Source organism: Aphelocoma coerulescens, unplaced genomic scaffold (genome assembly GCF_041296385.1).
Source record: "Aphelocoma coerulescens isolate FSJ_1873_10779 unplaced genomic scaffold, UR_Acoe_1.0 HiC_scaffold_56, whole genome shotgun sequence".
NCBI lineage: Eukaryota > Metazoa > Chordata > Aves > Passeriformes > Corvidae > Aphelocoma > Aphelocoma coerulescens.
In genome coordinates this window covers 2047092-2065523 of record NW_027183905.1, presented here as the reverse complement: position 1 = coordinate 2065523, position 18432 = coordinate 2047092, and the positions used below count along the sequence as shown (strand labels likewise).

The 18432-nt window shown below is 52.0% G+C and overlaps 1 protein-coding gene across 1 annotated transcript in view; it reads right to left on the bottom strand.

Annotated features, from left to right (window-relative positions):
• LOC138101927 (uncharacterized) overlaps positions 1-18432 on the bottom strand; it is a 958962-nt gene that overhangs the window by 762438 nt on the left and 178092 nt on the right. Inside the window, 1 exon segment of the mRNA XM_068999675.1 lies at positions 7152-7926. Coding sequence (XP_068855776.1) covers positions 7152-7926 — 775 coding nt within the window.

The following is an 18432-nucleotide window of genomic DNA, read 5'->3' as shown; positions in this document are numbered from 1 at the left end:
AAGGGCTCTCTAAGATGTTTTTGCCCCAGAGAATAAAGCCCCTGACCCCTTCAGTTGTTCAAAATTTGTCCCTCCATTTGAAGGACTCCTTGATCTCTCTGCTTTTTAAAACAGTACCACTGCCCGTGGCCTGGTTTATTACAGTATGTGCAAATTAACCTCTCAGGTCTTTGAACAATTGGGGTAGATTGTTTATTGCAAACACAAACCTGTGGCTGTTGCTGAGAGCAGATTTGGGTTTGCTGTTGTGGGATGCCCCTTTGGGAAGTTCTTTGTGTAGGAGGATTGTGGATTGGAGCATTAGTACTGTTATTCATTATTCGGCTTTTAGCCTTCATCCTCTCTTCATCCCTCCTAACAAAGACTTTTTGGGCTTCCTCCAGTAATTCATCTAGTTCCCTCTCTGGCCATTTTTCCAATTTTTCCAATTTTTTCCTGATGTCAGGCCAGGAGTGAAGCACAAAATGTACCTTTAGCATAGTTTTGCCTCCCTCACTGTCTAAGTCAATGACAGAATAAAGTTGAATGTTATTCCTTAACCGAGCCATCCAAGCTGTTGGGGACTCATCCTTTTCCTGTTCCCCACAAAATGCTTTTTTCATATTATTAACTCGAGGAACAGCTTCTCTAATCCCTTTTATAATTAAATTTCTGTAGTCCTTCATGTTCCTCCTGCCCTCTTCTGAATTTGGGTTCCATTCAGGGTCTGTCAGTGGTAATTTTTGTTCTCCAATTGGGCCTTGATTAGAATTATTTTCTCTGTCCCAGACTGTCACTCCTGCAGCTCTAATCAATTTTCTTTCCTCAATGGTGAATAAGGAGTGAAGGATGGATTGTATCTCTCCCCAATTATAAATATTAGGGCCGAGGAATTGATCAAATTGGTCAGCTAGACCAATGGGATCAGCCATCAGGCTTTTCATTTCTTTTTTAAATTCCCGTACCTCAGATGAAGCTAGAGGTACAACTACATAACCAATTCCTCCTTGAGCATTTCCCATGGGTACCTCCCTAAGAGGTAGAATTTTAGACTCATGGGGAGTGCTAAGGCAGGTGGGACAGTCAGGTGTTTTAAATGATTTCTTTCTAGTGCAAGATGCTGGGCCATCTTGGCTAGAAGAAATCCTTTGTTTGGTTGTCTTTTTGTGAGAGCAGGAAGGAACAGAATTTTCTTTTTCACTTTCATTCTCATTTTCTGAGTCCCTTTCGATTGGGTGGCTTGATGAAGGAAGGACCCTTTCTTGTTCAATTTGGACCCTCCTTTCTGGAGGAGTTACTGGAGGAAGGTAGTCTAGGGGGTCCCACTTTGGTTTATTTAATTTAGGTTTTTGTTTTTCTTTCTGTTTGTGTTCTTCTGCAATGGAAAAAATTTGGTTTGAATTTTTATTAAGTCCAATTGAATTAGATTTAGTTTCCTCTTCCAATTCTATTTTTTTGCTTTGGTCTTCATTTTGTTTTTGCCAATAATTTAACCAAATTTTAGCATAGTCTAATTCATCAGAATGTTTTGGAGCTTTGTAATGTACATAAGAATGCAAAGCCTCACAAAGCCATTTTTCAGAAGACCCATACTTGGGCCATCTGAGTCCATCTTTGTTAATTTTATGTTTTGGCCACTTAAAAACACAGTACCTAATCATTTGGCACTGGTCTTTTTCTTTAGTTAAAAGATTTTCTTCCCACTTTAGGAGCATTTGCCCTAACGGACTGTCTGGGAAGATTTTGTATTTCTTCATTAGGTCTTTCTTTTTGCTATTCGCTTGTCCCATTTTGTTACTGGGAAGCAAACAAGTAGCTAGTGCAGAAGAAAAAATTTTTTTATTTTTTTATTTTTTTTTCCTAATTAAATAAACCAAAGTATTGTATTATATAAAACAATTAAAATATTGCATAAGGAAATAATGTTACAAAATAACCTAAATTCAATACACTATCACAATAAAAAAAAATGATAATAAAGTTATAAGCATAAAATACAATACAACTAATGTAGAGAAAAGCAAGCGGGGTTAGTAGATATATAAGGGAATGAATGATGGCGAATCTGTGGGAAAAAAATTAAATATGGCAGGCTGGTGAGAAACAAATATGGTGCAAGAAAAATTAATTTTAATTATAAAAAGAATAATTAGTGAATATTTAAATTGGTTAAAGTATAACTGAAATTTAGATAGTTTTATACATATATACTTAAGATTTAAGAAACAAGAGTTGTCTTTATTAGCAAAGGAGAGATAAATTTAAAATATTTATAACCAAATTAAAGGAAAAAGATTATAATGAATAACACAAACAGTAATTCAAAATATCAAAGTAGTGTCTTATGATTAAAGCAGATAAAGCAAATTACAACTACAATCCAATAACCCAAACACTCCAAACTAACAGGAAGTATAAAGGTGCTAGATAGCACTGACCACAAGAGTGCAGCTAAAACAAGTTCACACATGCACAGGGGTAGCAAAGGGGTGCAGTTCAAATTAAAAGGACACAAAATGGCGGCCGACCACGTGGCGGCCCGAAATTTCAAAATGGCGGCCGACCACGCGGCGGCGCGAAATTTCAAAATGGCCGCCGACCACGCGGCAGCCCGAAATTTCAAAATGGCCGCCGACCACGCGGCGAAAAGAAAAAGAGAGGGGTTTAAAATGAGGTTTCTCTTCAGTTCTAGACCCGAGGAGACTGAGACACTAATAAAAATGAATTTGGGGCTGCGCACACCCCTAAAACGTGGAAACCTCCCCCCAGAAAGGCTGATCACCACACTCGATCTTCCCCTCTGTGTCTCTAAAGGGTGATCCCTCGTGGTGCCCTTAAAAATGAACCCTTTCAAGCACACTCACACACACACTGGGGGCGGCCAACCCCCCCACACTCTCTCTCACAAAAGGAATTCCACTCGGAGGTTCCCCAAAAACTAATAGCCCTTAAAAAGGGTAAGTCCCTAACTAAGTTCCCTTTAAGAAGGGTTCAAGCCTTACCACAAGTCTTTCTCCACCGGAGGTGTCCTTTCTCTGCTGCAGTAATCCTTGTGGGAGCCCAGAAAATCCAAGGAGAAAAAAACCAAAAAAATCGCAAAAATTCAAAAATAGTAAAATTAACCAAAATACCTGGATTTTAGGGCAAAAATAGGCTCCCGGACGAGCTCCCAAAAGAGTTGTGAGGAATGGTACAACTCTTTGTAGAAATTAAAACAATTTATTAAAACAGAAAAAAAATTGAAAAATTGCAAAAAACTAACAAAATATAAAAATTTGGGATCCAGATGGCTCGAGAGATATGCCCCAGGAGCGCAGGGATTCAGGAACTTTAGGCTTAAGACAGCTCTGAACCTCAGGTAGAGAAAAAAATAAACTTGCAGTTTAGGCTGGTCAAAAAGAAATCTATTTCTAAAAGCCCCTAGAAAGGGGTAGGCTTCTCCAGCACTGCCTTAGCAAGCTGGAGAGGATGGGAGAATGAGTGGGCGTGTCTTTTGGATCCCTTTTATAGCTTTTGCTCCGCCCACAGTCTGCCCACAGCCCGCCCACAGCCCACCCCTTTGGTTCAAGGTGATTGGTGCTCTCCCTTTGACAGACCATCTCCATCCACCAATGGCTCCTCCTGGTCAGAGGGGTGATATCAGTTGAGATAAGGGTCATGTGCTTATGGGGGGCTGGGCTGTTTGTTGCAACTGGGGTTTTTTAAAATCTGCCTTGAAACCAAGATACAAGTAAAACATAAAAATACATCCAACACATCTTAAAACACTTGTAAAAGTATACAGTAAACACAGGAAGACCATAAAAACTTGATTAGTGTACGTGGACTGATGGATTGATTTTAACATTCAATTTAAAAATATTAAGCTCAGAATTAATTAAAGCACTTAATATGCAAAGACCAAGCACAAATAGGGATTTCATGTATGACATAGTCCAGTGTGGCACAGTCCTTCTTCATCTATTTCTCGCTGCCTTGGTATTCTGCTTCTCAGCTTCTTCTTTCCCATGAGAGTCCCTTCATTTCCCCATCACTTGATCTCTTCAGCTGTTCCCTGGGGCTCTCGGAGGGGCAGAACCTCACAGGGGTGGTCCCCAAACCCCTGTCCCTCCCTGGGGGTCTCATGGGGGGTTCCTCCCCACCCAGCAGCTGGTGCTGAGGCGGCTGTGGGGCAGAGAGGGGTGGGAAAGGGGTGTCCAGGGGGGTCCCTTGAGCTCCCAACCTGCTGAGGGGTGCTGGGGGCTGCTGGAGGGGGGCACCCCCGACCTGTCTCCCACACAGGTGTGTTCCATTCCTGGGGAAAAGCCCACTGGCACTTCCTTGATGAAAACAACTGGGTGAAGTTCATGGACAGGAACATCTACAACTGGGAGCAGTTTAGGCATAGGGGATACCCCAAAATTTGGAGGGGGGATGGAGTTGTTTTGAGGTGGAATTGAGCCGTTTGCAGCGGGATGGAGTCGCTGTGAGGCGCCTTCAATCCCTCTCGGCTTTTGGGGTGCAGAGCTGTGAGGGACTGAAATGTTCCGGGTTAGTGGCTCAAACCATTGGCCACCGGCAGCAGCAGCGGGGCCTTTGCTGGCCGTGGGCACAGGGAGCGCCCGGGGGCACAGGGGGGGAACACCCAGCCCGGAGGGGACGAGCCGGGCCTGGAGCCAGGGAAGGGCAGAGGCCGATGGGAAGCAGATCTGGCCAGGTGGGACAGGGCTTGGGAGCAGGGCAGCGCCCTCCCTTACACAACTGGCCCAGCTCTGGGAACCCACCCGGGCCAGGCCCGGGACATGCACACAGAGGGCTGGAGGTTGCCATCCCTTCGCATGGGCCATGCCTGGCTCAGCTGCGCTGCCGGGAGGGGCAGGGCCATGTCTTAGAAGGGGCCATAAACCATCAGAGCCCCCAAAGTGCCTCGGGATCCACAGTGTGACATTGGACACTGCAAAACTGCCCCGGGGGAGGTACCTGGGTGTTCACCCAAACCTGAACCTGTATTAACCCACCGAACTTGGAGTTTCCGGGGCTTCCCCAGCCCCCACGGGATCCAGCCTGGGACCATCACTTACACCAAGGACAGGGACATTGGAACAACCAAAACCAAAAGTTTTGTTGCTGATCCAGGGCTGCTGACTCTGTATCCTTCTACTCTCATACTTTCTTTGCCCTTACACGTTTCCTAAGTGTTACTTTTATGCTTTTAATATTACTGGAGATGGTAACCAAAAGGGCTCCAAACCCCCTTCACACAGCAACCAAACTGTTCTGAAATAAACCCTACAGAGATATATTTATAAACACAGATCTTTCACTGTTGTTTCACTCTAATCTGCCCCAGGGGAGCCATGAACCAGACCCTGGGTTACCCTCGCCTTCAGGGGCGGGGCGGAACAGGAGCCAGACACGGGGGAAGCTTCTGGAAGCTGCTGACGGAAGCCACCCCTGGAGGCCCCCTATTTCCAAAGCCTGGCCATGCAAACCCAGGACACTGGATCCAAACATGGATCACTCAGGAGGCACCAGGGCTCTGCCTGTCGTGGTTTGACGCAGCTGAGCATCAAGCACACAAAATCTGCTTTTTTTCATAAGGGGAAATAAGAAAATATTGAGGAAAACTAGAGAGCTGTGAAGCAGCACAGGTTCAAACTTAAACAGTTGCTGTACAAAGAAAAAGTTTATTACCAACAGAATTAAAAGTAAACAGAATTAACAAGAAATTAAAGCAAACCTTCCCTCTCTTCCAGCACTTCCCTCCTTTTACCCAACTCACAGAAAGGAAGCAGAACATGGGATTTTAGTCAGTGTTGCAGTTCCTGAAGAGTCTCTTTGTTATGCTTAAGGAAAAAAGGTTTTCTTCTGCATCACGTGGTTCCCAAAGTGCCACCAACAGCAGAACCGCCCGGGAAGAAACAATCTGCTGTGGTGTAAAACATCTCTGCCCTGAAAAATCTCAGAGTTCCTTCACACTGCCAGACAGGGGCCATCACATGGGGTTATTAGTCTTTGTAAGGATGAATTACTTTGGCCTGAACACAAAGGGTTGTTTGTTTGGTTTTTTTTTGTGACAGGAGGTCTCTAAAAGCCTCTCAATACTTCTATATAGCCTGGCATAGGCACTTTTCCTAAATTTCATGGGCCATAGGTTAACTTTCCATCCCTCCATGTACTCCAAATGGATCAAAGAGACAAACAGTTTGTGATATTACAGTTTCTTACCACGGCCTGCAGGAAGTTTTTTAAGCTGCGCGCGAGAATCGCGGCGCCGCCCTCTTTTCTCCCGTCGCCATTTCCAGCTCCGTCCCACAGGACTCACTTTCTCTTCTCTCTGGCTCCGAAGCCGCCACGTTGAAGAGTGTTCTTGTTCGGGCTCTACGGTGGAGAAAGCCTGGCTCCCTTTGTGCTGCTGGCTGCGTGGTGTCCTCTTCAGTTCAGCGCGGAGTGTGCTGGCTGCAGACAGGAGGCTCCGCCGGCTCCCGCTGGCTCCGCCGGCCCCGCGTGGAGAGGAGAGGGACCCGCCGGTGCCAGGGAGCCGCGCCGGATGGGTTTAGCTGTGTGGCACTCCATGGCTGGCTTTAGCTGCCTGCGGCTCTGGGACAGTTCCCCCCCAGCAGTGACACAGGGTCTGTGCTGCGGCGTTGGGAAAGGAGGGGGTGCTGGGGCCCTGACCCGGCGGGGCCCGGAGCCTCCAAGGCCCCCCCACCTTCCGGCAGGAGAGCTCGAACAAAAGGAATTCCCGCCTTTCCGTGTGGTTTAAATAAACAAACAGAGGACCCCCACAAGCCCCTCATAACGCCCGGGACTAAGCTGGCCTTTTCTGGATGCCAAGAGACACCAAAAATGCTCTGTCCCTGCCCTCTGCTACTGCACAGGGACAGGAAATACAAGGAAAGGTCCAGGAGCTGAGAGAAGGACCGGGAGAGATCCCGCCCCGAGCACCGGCACGGGCACAACAGAGCCAGCCTGGGCACAGGGAGGGAATTTATTCCCAACCAAATCCCAGCAGCACAAGGAGAAGGCAAAGAAATCTCTCCAACACCTTCCCCCCACCCAGCGCGGATCACCCAGAACGGGGGTCACCAGGGCTCTGCCCCACGGGGGTCACTGGGGATCATCCAACGCCGATCCTCCCACGGGGGATGGAGCTGGAGCAGCGCACGAAGCTCTTCCCGCACTCGGGACACTCGCAGGGCTTCCCTCAGTGGTGCCTCCGTTGGTGTTGGGTCAAGTGAGAGCTGCTGGAGAAGCTCTTCCCACACTGGGGACACTCATAGGGCCTCTCCCCGGTGTGGATGCGCCAGTGGGTGATGAGGTTGGCGTTGCGTTTGAAGCCCTTCCTGCACTTGGGGCAGCGGAAGGGCCTCTCATCCGTGTGAATGCGCTGATGTACGAGGAGGTGGGAGCTCCTCTGAAACCTCTTCCCACACTCAGAACACTCGTAGGGCCTCTCCCCAGTGTGGATGCGCTGGTGTGCCCTCAGGGTGGAGCTCCACCCGAAGCTCTTCCCACAATCGAAGCACTCATAAGGCCGTTCCCCAGTGTGGATCACCTGGTGCTGGATCAGCTCGGAGCTGCTGGTGAAGCCCTTCCCACATTCCCCACACTCGTAGGGCTTTTCCCCAGTGTGGATCCTCTGGTGCTGGATCAGGTTGGAGCTCCTGCTGAAGCCCTTCCCACATTCCCCACACTCGTAGGGCCTCTCCCCAGTGTGGATGCGCTGGTGGTGTCTCAGGCTGGAGCTCCACCCGAAGCTCTTCCCACACTGCAAGCACTCATAGGGTCGTTCCCCTGTGTGGATCACCTGGTGCTGGATCAGGTGGGAGCTGCTGGTGAAGCCCTTCCCACATTCCCCACACTCATAGGGCCTCTCCCCAGTGTGGATCCTCTGGTGCCTGATCAGATTGGAGCTCCATCTGAAGCCCATCCCACATTCTGGGCACTTGTGGGGCTTTTCCCCACCCTGAGGCTTCTTCCCCAGCTCTGAGCTCTGCCTGGATCTCCGGCTGCCTTCCTGGCCCAGGGGGTCTTTTTCCTCCCTGGATCTCTCTGGACTGTGTTTGCAGCCCCTCCTCATGCGGCATCTCCGAAGCTTTTCCTCCTCCTCCATCCGGCCACGCCTTGGGAATGACAAATCCTGAATTGGGGAAAAAACAAGGGGTGAGCGCCTTGGGCTGGGGGTTCCTCCTGCCCAAGTCCATCACCGGGCATCTTGTGTCTGTAAAAATCTCCAAAACACAGAGATTCAGCCCAAAATGCCCCCAGACATCAAGACACAGACCCAAAACTCCCAAAACATCAAGATTCAGATAAAACGCCCTCCAAAAAATAAACACATTCAGCCCCCACAAAAAATCCAAAGCACCAACATGGAAACCAATAAACCTCAGAAACACCAAGATTCACCCACGGGAAAATCGTGGATCCCCCTCCCTGATCACCTGCTGGATGGGGGGGGGGGCAATGCTCCTGGGGCTTGGGGGAGGCTGCAGATACAGCGAGTGCTGGAACCTTGGGGTGCCTCCTCTTCCTGCTCCTCCTCCTCCTGTGTCCCTACTCTTCCTCACACTCCTCTTCCTCACACTACTCCTCCTCCTGCAGAATCCCACCTGCTGCTCCCACGGCCATCGTTTCACCATTCTGGTCTCCAGCCCTGCTCCTCCAGCCTTTCTCCTGCTCCCCCCAGGCCCAGCACCCAGCCCTGCCTCGCTCTGCCCCCCAGAGCTCTCGGATCGCACAGCACGAGCAGCGATGCAGCTGCGGCAGCTCGGGCTGGGGCAGCGCTGGGCTCTCGGCCGCTCCTGCCCGCACTCGGCCCCCGCCGCAGCCACTTCTGCCAGCACAGCACGGCCCGGCCCGGCCTTGGCGCTCCCCCCCTCCCACCTCCCCAAATTCCCCTGGCGGGGGGCGCCAAGGCCGGGCCACACGTGGGCTCCAGCTGGGGAGCGCCGGGCGCTGCGGCTCTGCCTGGCAACTGCTGAGTCACCAGCGCCGCGCCTTCTGATTGGCTGAGCGCTGCCTGAGGGCCGCGCCTGCACCAAGGGGGGACACCCTGCTCCAGGGGGGATGGCCCGAAAACCGGGCACCCCCAGCGAACCAACAACACCAACGCCTCCTTACAAACACATGCTCTGAATCTGCTCGGACACAGCCACACGCACTTGCACACAAGCAAGTGACAGCACAAACCAGCAGCTCCACAAAATGGCACTGACTGACACACACTGCTGCTCAGCCAAGCTCCTGCTCAATTCCTCAACTTCCAGAACAACAACAAAGCCGGAACAGAACCATGGAAATCGTTTCCTAATCAAAAGGCAGTTTGCACATTCTCCCAGAGCTAATTAAGGACATGGACACCCAGCAGGGTAAAAAGGGAAGTCGAGAAGGGGTCTCGGCAACAGGGGACGGATGGTGTTGGTGTGCTGGGAAGGGATTGGTTGAAGGGAGTGTGCAGGAATATGGTTAAGGCAAACAGCAGCAGGAGGAATCTATGTGGTAAGAAAAAAAAGTAAGATGGAAAAGAGGAGGAAGAGAAAAAAAGGAAGACAGGGAGGCCTTATAGCACAATCTTATCCTCAAAATTTCTTTGATTACTCAGGGAATAAGTGGGAAAGATGAGCAGGGGTGTTTTATTCAACCACTATTAGTAGATGCGGGGGATGGGTTTGAAAGGCATCAATTTCTGTTTGCTCCTAATTGTGATTGTAATTTACTGGGAAGGCATTTGGTGGCTGAAGTGGGAATGCAAATTAACATTGTCAAAGGAGATACAGAGGCTAATGCTGCTGTACCTTGGTGTCAAATGTCTGCGAAGGCCTCTGCTGAAGTGAACCCAGAAGTGTGGGCAGCCCCACGGAAATAGGGAAAATCAGATATGGAGCCTCTCCAAATTCCTCTGAAGCATCCAGGACAAGTGGTGTCTAAAAGCAATACCCTGTTCCAAGGGAGGCAAGGAAGGGGTTACAGCCTCTTACTGAGTCCCTGCTAAAGGCAGCGCTTCTGGAGCCAGGCATCTCTCCCTACAACTCTCCTCTCCTGCCAGGCAAGAAACCCCATCATGGACACCAGAAGGAAAGCACAATTTTCAAGGCTTCAAAAGCAGATTAACTGAGCCTCCTGCCCTGGCCCTCCCAGACAGGGAAAAAGCATTTGAATTGCATGTGGATGTTAATCAGGGCCATGCCAAAGGAATTCCTGGGCTCAAATGTTTCACCCAGTGGCCAGAGAGTGGCCTCATTGCCTTATTGCAGAATTGTGCAGCCCCGGCTTTAATGGGAACTGAGGCCTGAAAACTGACAGCAGCAGAATCTCTCATTGTTCAAGCCTGGCATCAAGGTAAAGCTTTGTTAACCAAAGGAGCCTCTAAATGGATGAGCAGCGCTGGGTTCTTACAGAATGAAACTTGTTGGATGGAACAGGAGGATTCAGAGTTGAGGACAGGGCAAGGGTTGAACCCAGCCTCCTGTTTGAACGGCCCTGGACACGGGGCTGGCAAGAAACCCATGGCTGCAGTCAAGTGACAGAGCTCCAGAGCCGGCCTAGGAGAGATTTACCAGACACTCCCTGGCCTGAGGGAGAAAAGGTGTTTAGGGATGGGTCTGCAAGGGCAGCAGAAGGGAAAAGAGTGACAAGACACGCTGCTCTTAAGGAAAGGGAAGGAGACAAAGCGCAGCTCAGCGCCCGCATGCTCAGCTCAAAGGGCCGAGCTGGGGGTGCCTGGAAGAGCCTGGCACTGAAATGCCCTGAGCAGGAAGGCTTCAATATCTTCTGCTAACAGCATGGCAGCTCACAGCGGGGCAGAAGCATTTCCAACTGCTTCAGCAATCCCTGCATCAGTTCTTAAGGCATGTTTGGAACAAACAATTCCAAGATATGGGATTGTGGAAGCAATGGACTCAGATAGGGGAACTCATTTTACAGGAATGACCCTTCAGGCCGTTCTGGCTGCTTTAGGAACACAGTGGGACCTCCAAACGCCCTGGCACCCCCAGAGTTCGGGTCGGGTGGAAAGAATGAATGGGGAAATAAAGAAACACCTTCTGAAACTGCTGAGAGAAACCAAGATGCCACGGGTACGGCTGCTGCCATTGGCTTTGGCAAGAAGAGCCAGACCCAGGGCAGATATTCAATTATCTCCCCTGGAATTGAGGTTTGCAATTCCTCATCCTGCTCATTCCCGACCTAGTGGGGGGTGGAGATAAGGGATGTCTGTTTCAAGCAGTCTGTGGCCAGAATCCTGTCTCTTGTGAAATCTCTTCCACAGGAAGCTCGGCTGGCACAGACCCTGCCTTGGGACTTTGCTGCCCACAGCATCCAACCAGGACATCGGGTCCTGCCTGAGGGCTGCAAAGAAACACCACTGGTGGCCAAGGGCGTGGCCCATTCCAAGTGTCCCCGAGCACAGAAACAGCCGCCAGCACAGCTGAACACGGGGGGACCCCTCAGCCTCGCCTCAAGCTCTCGGAAGCCCCGCGGATTTGCACTCCCCGGCTGCAGGAGGAGCAGGCCAGGCCGCCACTGCCCCTGCACAGAAGGGGCCGCAGCAGCAGCCAGGGCTCCACAGCGGGGCAAGCCCCGGGGGCTGCCCACAGATCCTCTGCTGAAATTGTCTGGCTGGGCACCTCCTCTGGCATCTCCAGGCACTGGGGGCCAATCCTCGCTGGCACCGGGCGAGCTTCAGAGCTTTCTGTGCCTGCACTCGCCACAGCTGCTGCGGGAGACAGCGGGAGAATTCCACTCTGGCTCTCAGTTACACTCACACTCTGGGCTGGGCGGGATTCGATTGCTGGAAAATAGACCAAGTTCAGAATTGTTTTAAAAGTTTATTTCTCTACTCAGGCTTGCTTTGCCTCTGCCTTGGCGAAAGGAATTTTAAAGTGTTTCTTAAGGGATGTTACACCACTCAACAGAGATGAGCTTAACATCTCAACAGACTGGGAACAGCCCAAAAGATACCCAAAAGATAACGCCCATCAACAGAACATCAACGCCCATCAGCAAACATCAAGGAACAGCTACCCCAGACACTGCCCCCGGCACAGCTGGAGACCCCTGCTCTGGAAAAGGCTGAGAAGGAAATCAAGGAGTGTGGACCTAATGAACATCAGAGGCCAAGCAATCCGGGGCCAACAGGAAACCAAATACTAAGAACTACCCAACTTGGAACCAATGAACATTAAACCTACGGATTTCTATGGGTTTAGACTGCATCAAGTTGAGGAAAAATTGAGAAAAACTCGCGTGCCATGGGATGATTTTCTCTGCACACCCGGGCTATGTGTGCATGAAACGATTTCTGTTGCACATCCTGGCCAGAATAAAGTAATGCCTTGAACCTCTAACACTAAAAAGGTCGTTGGAGAGTTTTTGTTCTTCCCGCAGTTTCAGTGACAAGACTACACAATTAAAATGGTTTTTTTTTTTTTTTTTCATAATCCTACTCTGACATTGTCAGCTGGGTTTGGGCCAGGGGTGTGAGAAACAATTTTTAGACTTAGGGGAAGAAGTAGAAAAATCGTTATTGCTTTGGATTTTTCTGTGTGTGTGTGTGCGTGGCTGTTAGTAATGGAAGAATTTTGGAATGGGTTTTCGAGGTTCACCTTTAGGTTGCATTTTGCAAAACTGGAAGAGCTTTAAAGGTGACCCTTTAAGTCATTAACAATTAATGAAACACCATTTTAAAAAACAGGTAAAAAGAAAAAAAAAAAAGGGAGCGGAGGGGGGAGGGGCACATGCAACTCCTGGGATGGCTGAGCTGGAAGAGAAGCTTCCTTCCAGGCAGCCAGCAGAGGAGCTTTAGAAATGCAAATTAACTCTGCTGGGGGAAGTGTGCACAATGTCCCAGGCTCTCCTTGCCTGCCAGAGGAATTGGGCTGATTCCCTCTGCCCCTCACCCCAAGCTCTGCCTCCCTGCACAGACGGAATTTGCATCGCTAAAGGCAGAGCCCACACTGAGCATCTCGGACTCTGCAACAGAAATCCCTGAAGCTGCAAAGGAAAACAGCAAACGGAGAATGTTGGGAGAACTTCACTCACAAAAGCGGGGGGGAATCATCCCTCTCCCCACTCCAACATCTGCTGGCACTGTCTGGGTTATACAGGGTGCGTTTGACCACTGGGTTGCTTTTGCTGCCACAAGGTCAGCGAAATCACTTGGGAATCCAAGGATGTGATGATTTTATCAGAGAAAACTCAACTGATGCATCCCCGGCATTTCTGGGAGCACCCAAAAATGGGGAAAAGATGAACGGCCACCAGAACAAATCCTACAACACCATGGAGCAGCCCCTGGGAACCCGAAGGAATTCATACCAGGTGCCAGAGAACCCAGTGATCATTTCAATGCATCATTAGATTACAAGCTGTCCTCCAAATCATAACCAAGCCCACAGCTCCAGCTCCTGACCTTCTCACCCACCAATCCATTCCCATGAGCAACGCCACATTTCACCCTGGGATGGCATCAGATTCTCTCTCAGAAGGACCAGGAGCTTGGGTAAAACTAAATGACTCAAAGTGCTCTTGGCAAAGAGATGGCCAAGGAAAAGTGGTGAAACAGAGAACAAAGGAAATAAAACTTAACAGAGCCATGAATATCGGATGTTATACAAAGTGGGGGTGCACATTAAGGGGCATATGCAGCAGGCGCATCGGGAAGTCTGTACCTTCCAAGGACCTCAGCCACTGGGGAAAGGGACACGGAGATGCGGCCGGGAAATCGGCATAAAAAGGAGGCTGCGTCCTCCAACACTTGGACAGACCCCACGGGAAATGCCCCGTGGCCTCTCCCTTGCTCCAGGAATAAAGTTCCTTTTACAGGACTCCTCCGGCTCCTCTGGGGACACAAACCTCTGGCCACGGGAACTTTCCCGCACACTCCCGCCGACGGGGCAGCCACCTCTGTCCTACCCACAGCAGCCGGGACGAGCCAGCGCTGCTCCGGCACCGGCTCCTGCCGAGGCAGCAGCGGCAAGGAGAGCGCGGGCAGCCGCTCCCGCAGCGCCCTCACGCCAGGGCGAACACGGCGCCCACACGGCACAACGAACCCGCCCCAGCCCCCTGCCGCCCCCTCCGCCCGCAGCCAGCGCCGAGCCCCGCCAGAACCGAGCGCGGCTCCCACCTGCGCTGGGGCCGCCTCCGAGCTCCGCCGCCGCCTCACCGGGCTCCGGCCGCCGCCGCCGCTCCCGGGCCCGCACAGACGCTCCGCCAATGGCGCCTCTGCTGCGCCACGGCCGCCCTGCCGGCGGCTCCGGGCCCGGGCTGCTCCCCGCTCCGACCAATCAGCGCGCCAGAACCACGACTGACGGCAGCACCGCCCAATCGCAGCGAGGGGCGGGCTCTGCACACGGCCCAGCCTCGCCCCGCGCTCCCAGCGCCCCCCGGGCTGCGTGAGGGGAAAGCCGCAGCTGAGGAACAGCCCTGGAACGGGCCCGGCCCGAGCCGCCATTCAGCTGAGAAGGGAAACAAAGCTCTCCGCTGCTCCCGGCCCGACTTGCCCAGCCCTGCGTGTTGGCTGCCTCCGGCTCCTTGGGAAGCCCTGCAGCCTCCCGACTCCCGCCCCTAATTCGGAGCATCAGTGCATGGCTTTGATTTCGTTGTTCAGGCTTGGCTATGGACTGTCCTGGTCTGCTGCATTTTCTGGGTTCCTCTTGGATGCTTTGAGCAACAGGCTGTGCCCCGGGAGGATCCTTTGTGCTCCTTTGTGACAGAGGAGAACCTTCCAGGCGGTTCTTGCGGGAGCTGCTGCTGTGATGTCACGGGAACGCTGCCGCGTCCTCGCCGTGTTCCCGTTGCTGTGGGCACGGAGCCCTCAGTGTCCAGAGCGGCTCTGGGCGCCCGCTGGTTGCCGGAGGATCCTCCTGCCCGAGGCATTCTCAGCAGCCAGCCCAGCCCCTGCCGGGTGTCCTTCTGTGCTTGCAGGGGTACAGTCTGCCACGTGTGCAGCACGGCCAAAATGATCCAGCAAGCGGTTGCTGCAGTTTGCACTCTGTACTCTGTGGCTTATTCGGGGTATTTTTTAGCCCACTTGGCACGTAAGTCGAGGTTTTCCCTGGCTGCAGCGTCGGTGCCTTCGGGCTTGCTGTGTGCTTTCTGTTCTCCCACTGGAACTGAGCTGCCTTTGTAACCAAATTGCCATTAAGACACCGCTGGTTTGGGAGAGCTCCTGCCAGCAGCTGCAGCTGAAAAAGGGGGTGTCTGCAGCCAGCGGGGCGTGCACAGCATTTGCAATGGAGCCGGGGGGGTTCTGTTCCCTCAAGCGCAGAGTCTGTGCCAGCGGAGCCTGGAACTCCCTGCGTTGGCTGCTGCAGCCAAGGGCTGACACAGCCCAGGATTCTGTGCTGTTCTCTTGCTTGCTGTGCGAAGGGACTGTGGCTCCTGGAGGGATGTTGTGGAAGCAAAATGCTCTCTCGGGGTGTCCTTGTTCCGTGGGAGTTCCCACCACGGGCAGGTTTTTCCTAACAGCATCTGGTTCGTGTTGCCTGTCCCGTTGCAGGGCACCTCACGCGTGGATCCCGAGCAGCTCCTCCTTCGGTGAGTGGGAAAGGAACCTTTGGTGGTGGGAATTGTGCAGAGAGTTGTGAGCTTGGCGTGTGGCAGTCGAGCGCCAGCCTGGGAGGCTGAAGGAAAGTTCCTGCCAGTGTCTTTGCAGCAGCAGCAGCAGCAGCAAAGGGATCCCTGGCACTTTTCTCCTTCTCTGCTGAAGAGCTTTTGAAGAGCTGCAGGTCTGGTTTTGCAGGCAGAAGATTGCTTGCTGGCTTTAGCCACGGTGGAATATGGAATGCCCAGCAATAAGTGGCAATGTCGACTTTAGCCCATTCCTAGTTTGAACAGCTCTGAATCCCATTTCTGCTTAGTGCAGCTGGATGTGTAGCTGAGGATAAATAAGGCGATAAGTGAGATAGAACTTCCCGTCCCTCACGCTACCATCTGTCCACAGGGCACAAAAGCAGCATCAGCTCCTCCTCTGGCTCCCTCTGCTTCCAAAGAGGAGGCCAAAGAGGAGGAAGACAGCAGTGAACTTCCCCCTGTTCTGGGGGATGATGGTGAACTTCCCTCTGTCCCGGGAGACCACAGTGAACTTCCCTCTGTCCTGGGAGATGAGGGCAAACATCCCACGGTTTGGGAATACAACAGTGAAGCTCCTGTGGTGTGGGGCGAGGATGGTGGACATCACCCGGTGTGGGACGAGGACAGTGAGGTTCCAGTGCCATGGGACAAGGATGACGGATATCTCCCAGTGTGGGATGAGAACAGAGGACATCGTGGGACTTGGGAAGAGGATGGTGCAATTCTCCCGGCATGGGAAGAGGACGGCAAACGTGCCGTGGCTTGGAAAGAAGACCAGGAACCTGCTGAATTTTGGGAAGAGGACGGGGATCCTCCCTCTGCTTGGGAAGAGGACACTGAACCTCCCTCTGGTGGGGGATCCTGGGCTGAACATTCTGACAGCAGCACAGCCCTGCAGCCAGAGGGCAGAGAGGAGTGGTGCCTGATGCAGCTGAGTACGTCTGCTGTGCTGCTGTGTGCCAGAGCAGGGTGCTGCGTGTGTGTCTCAGCATCAGCTGCACCCAGGCTTGCTGTGCAGCTGAATGTCACAGAGTCATTTATTGTCCTTGCCCAGCTGAGAGCAAGGGGCTCCCGGCCCCAGGGAGTGGGGCTGCATTTTGGCCCTGCTGCAAGGCGGGGTCTCCATCTGGGAGGGAGCGTCTTCCATGTGGTTTCTTTCAGGGAGCACCGTGAGCGTGGGGGAGCCTGCCGAGAAATACCTGGAACTGGAGCAGGTTGGCCAAGGGTAAGTGCACGGCAGTTACTTCTGCACAAGCAGGGGCCAGGTATTTGCTGGTGCAGGATCAAGTGAGAAGCCAGGCAAGCTGCAAACAGCTTCAGACACTGGGGCACGATCCTGCTGTCTCTCAGTCCTGATCAGAATTGGTAACTGTGGTCAGAAGGCACCGTCAGAGGCCCCTGAGGCCGGCAGTGTCCTGCTGCAGCAAGGAGCAGGACCTGGAAGAGCTTCTGTTCCTGGAATTTGATTGCCTGAAAGAGCAGCTCACCATCTGGTGACTGTCAGAAAACAGTTCTCAAGAAGATTCCTTTCAAATAGTTTGCTTCCAAAAATATCCACCGGTCAGGATTATCAACATAACAGTTTAGAAACAGAAACCAGAGATGAACTAATAAGTGCTCTTTTCAGCACAGGTAGTAAGCCCCGTACATTCAGTAACAGACACAGAGCTGCTGCACTCGAGGGGAAAATGCATCAGCTGCCTGATGGCAGGGCCCTTGTGGATCCTGCAGCTCATAGGCAGGAAATGGAAAAGGATGAAATACATTCTTCTCCAGTTCTTTAGACACCTGCTCCCACCCTAGGTTTTGGACTAAAGTAATTCAGTGTGGACATTTGGGATTTGCTCCAGCCCTTTTCCTTCATGTTGGGCCTCAGTTTTCTCTTACATGCCTTGTGTGGCACAGGGCTGGTGGCTGCTGTGCTGCTGTTTGAAGGGTCGATGCACCCAGGTGTTTTGTAAACGCTGCAGGCAGCAGAGATCTGTCTGGGCTGGCTTTCACTCCCAGGGCCTAAAGCGCTGCTTCTTTCTTCTCTGCTGTTCTGTCTCCAGGGCTTTCGGAACCGTTTATAAAGGACTCGACAGGGCCACTGGAGGAGAGGTCAGTGTCACCACGCCCAGCGCGTCGGGCAGCTCTCGAGGGCTTTCCCCTCTGCTGGGAGCTGTGGCTGCAGCTTTGGGAGCCAGCAGAGCTTTCCTGCACAGGCTGTTCCTCTGAAGGCACAGCAGTGTCAGCCTGCAGAGCACGGCTGGGACAGACTTGAGCCTTCTGAAGTGCCCAAAGGAATGCAAGGAGGGCAGCGGTGTCTGTCAGAGCAGGACACGCTGGCTTGGTCTTCATATCTGAAAACATCAGTGCATCAGCTGGTGGAGGCTGAGGCCTAATTTATCTTCATCCCAGCCTCGGACAGGAACACTGTTTAGCAGTTTTTCCATCCTGCGTTTCATCTTCCAAGAGTACCTCAAGACCTAATGAGGGAGTGATCCTGCTTGGGATCAGTTTGGGGTTTTAGTCCTACTGCAGCTGTTCCCAGAGAGAGGGAGAGGAATGAGAAGATGGATGTGCAGAGCAAAGCTCTCTCCTAAACCCTGCAGCTGTGTTTGGGTCTGGTGTCAGTGACAGCCCGTGACAGGGATCATCTGAGCAATGTTTGTGCGTGTTTGCTCTGTTGTGCAATCCCAAACAGAGCAGTTGCATTTGAAATCATGACCAAATCCCCCAGGATTGCTAAAGGGTTCCCGGCTGTTTTGCTCTGTTTTCACAGAAGCAGAATTACTTCCTGCTTGCAAAATGTGTTTGAATGATAATGAGAGTGGTGGTAAACTAAGGCGGTTTGAGAAGACTGCAGGTGCAGAGAATGCTGTGAGAGCTTTGAGGCTGAGAGCTGAGGGCCCATTT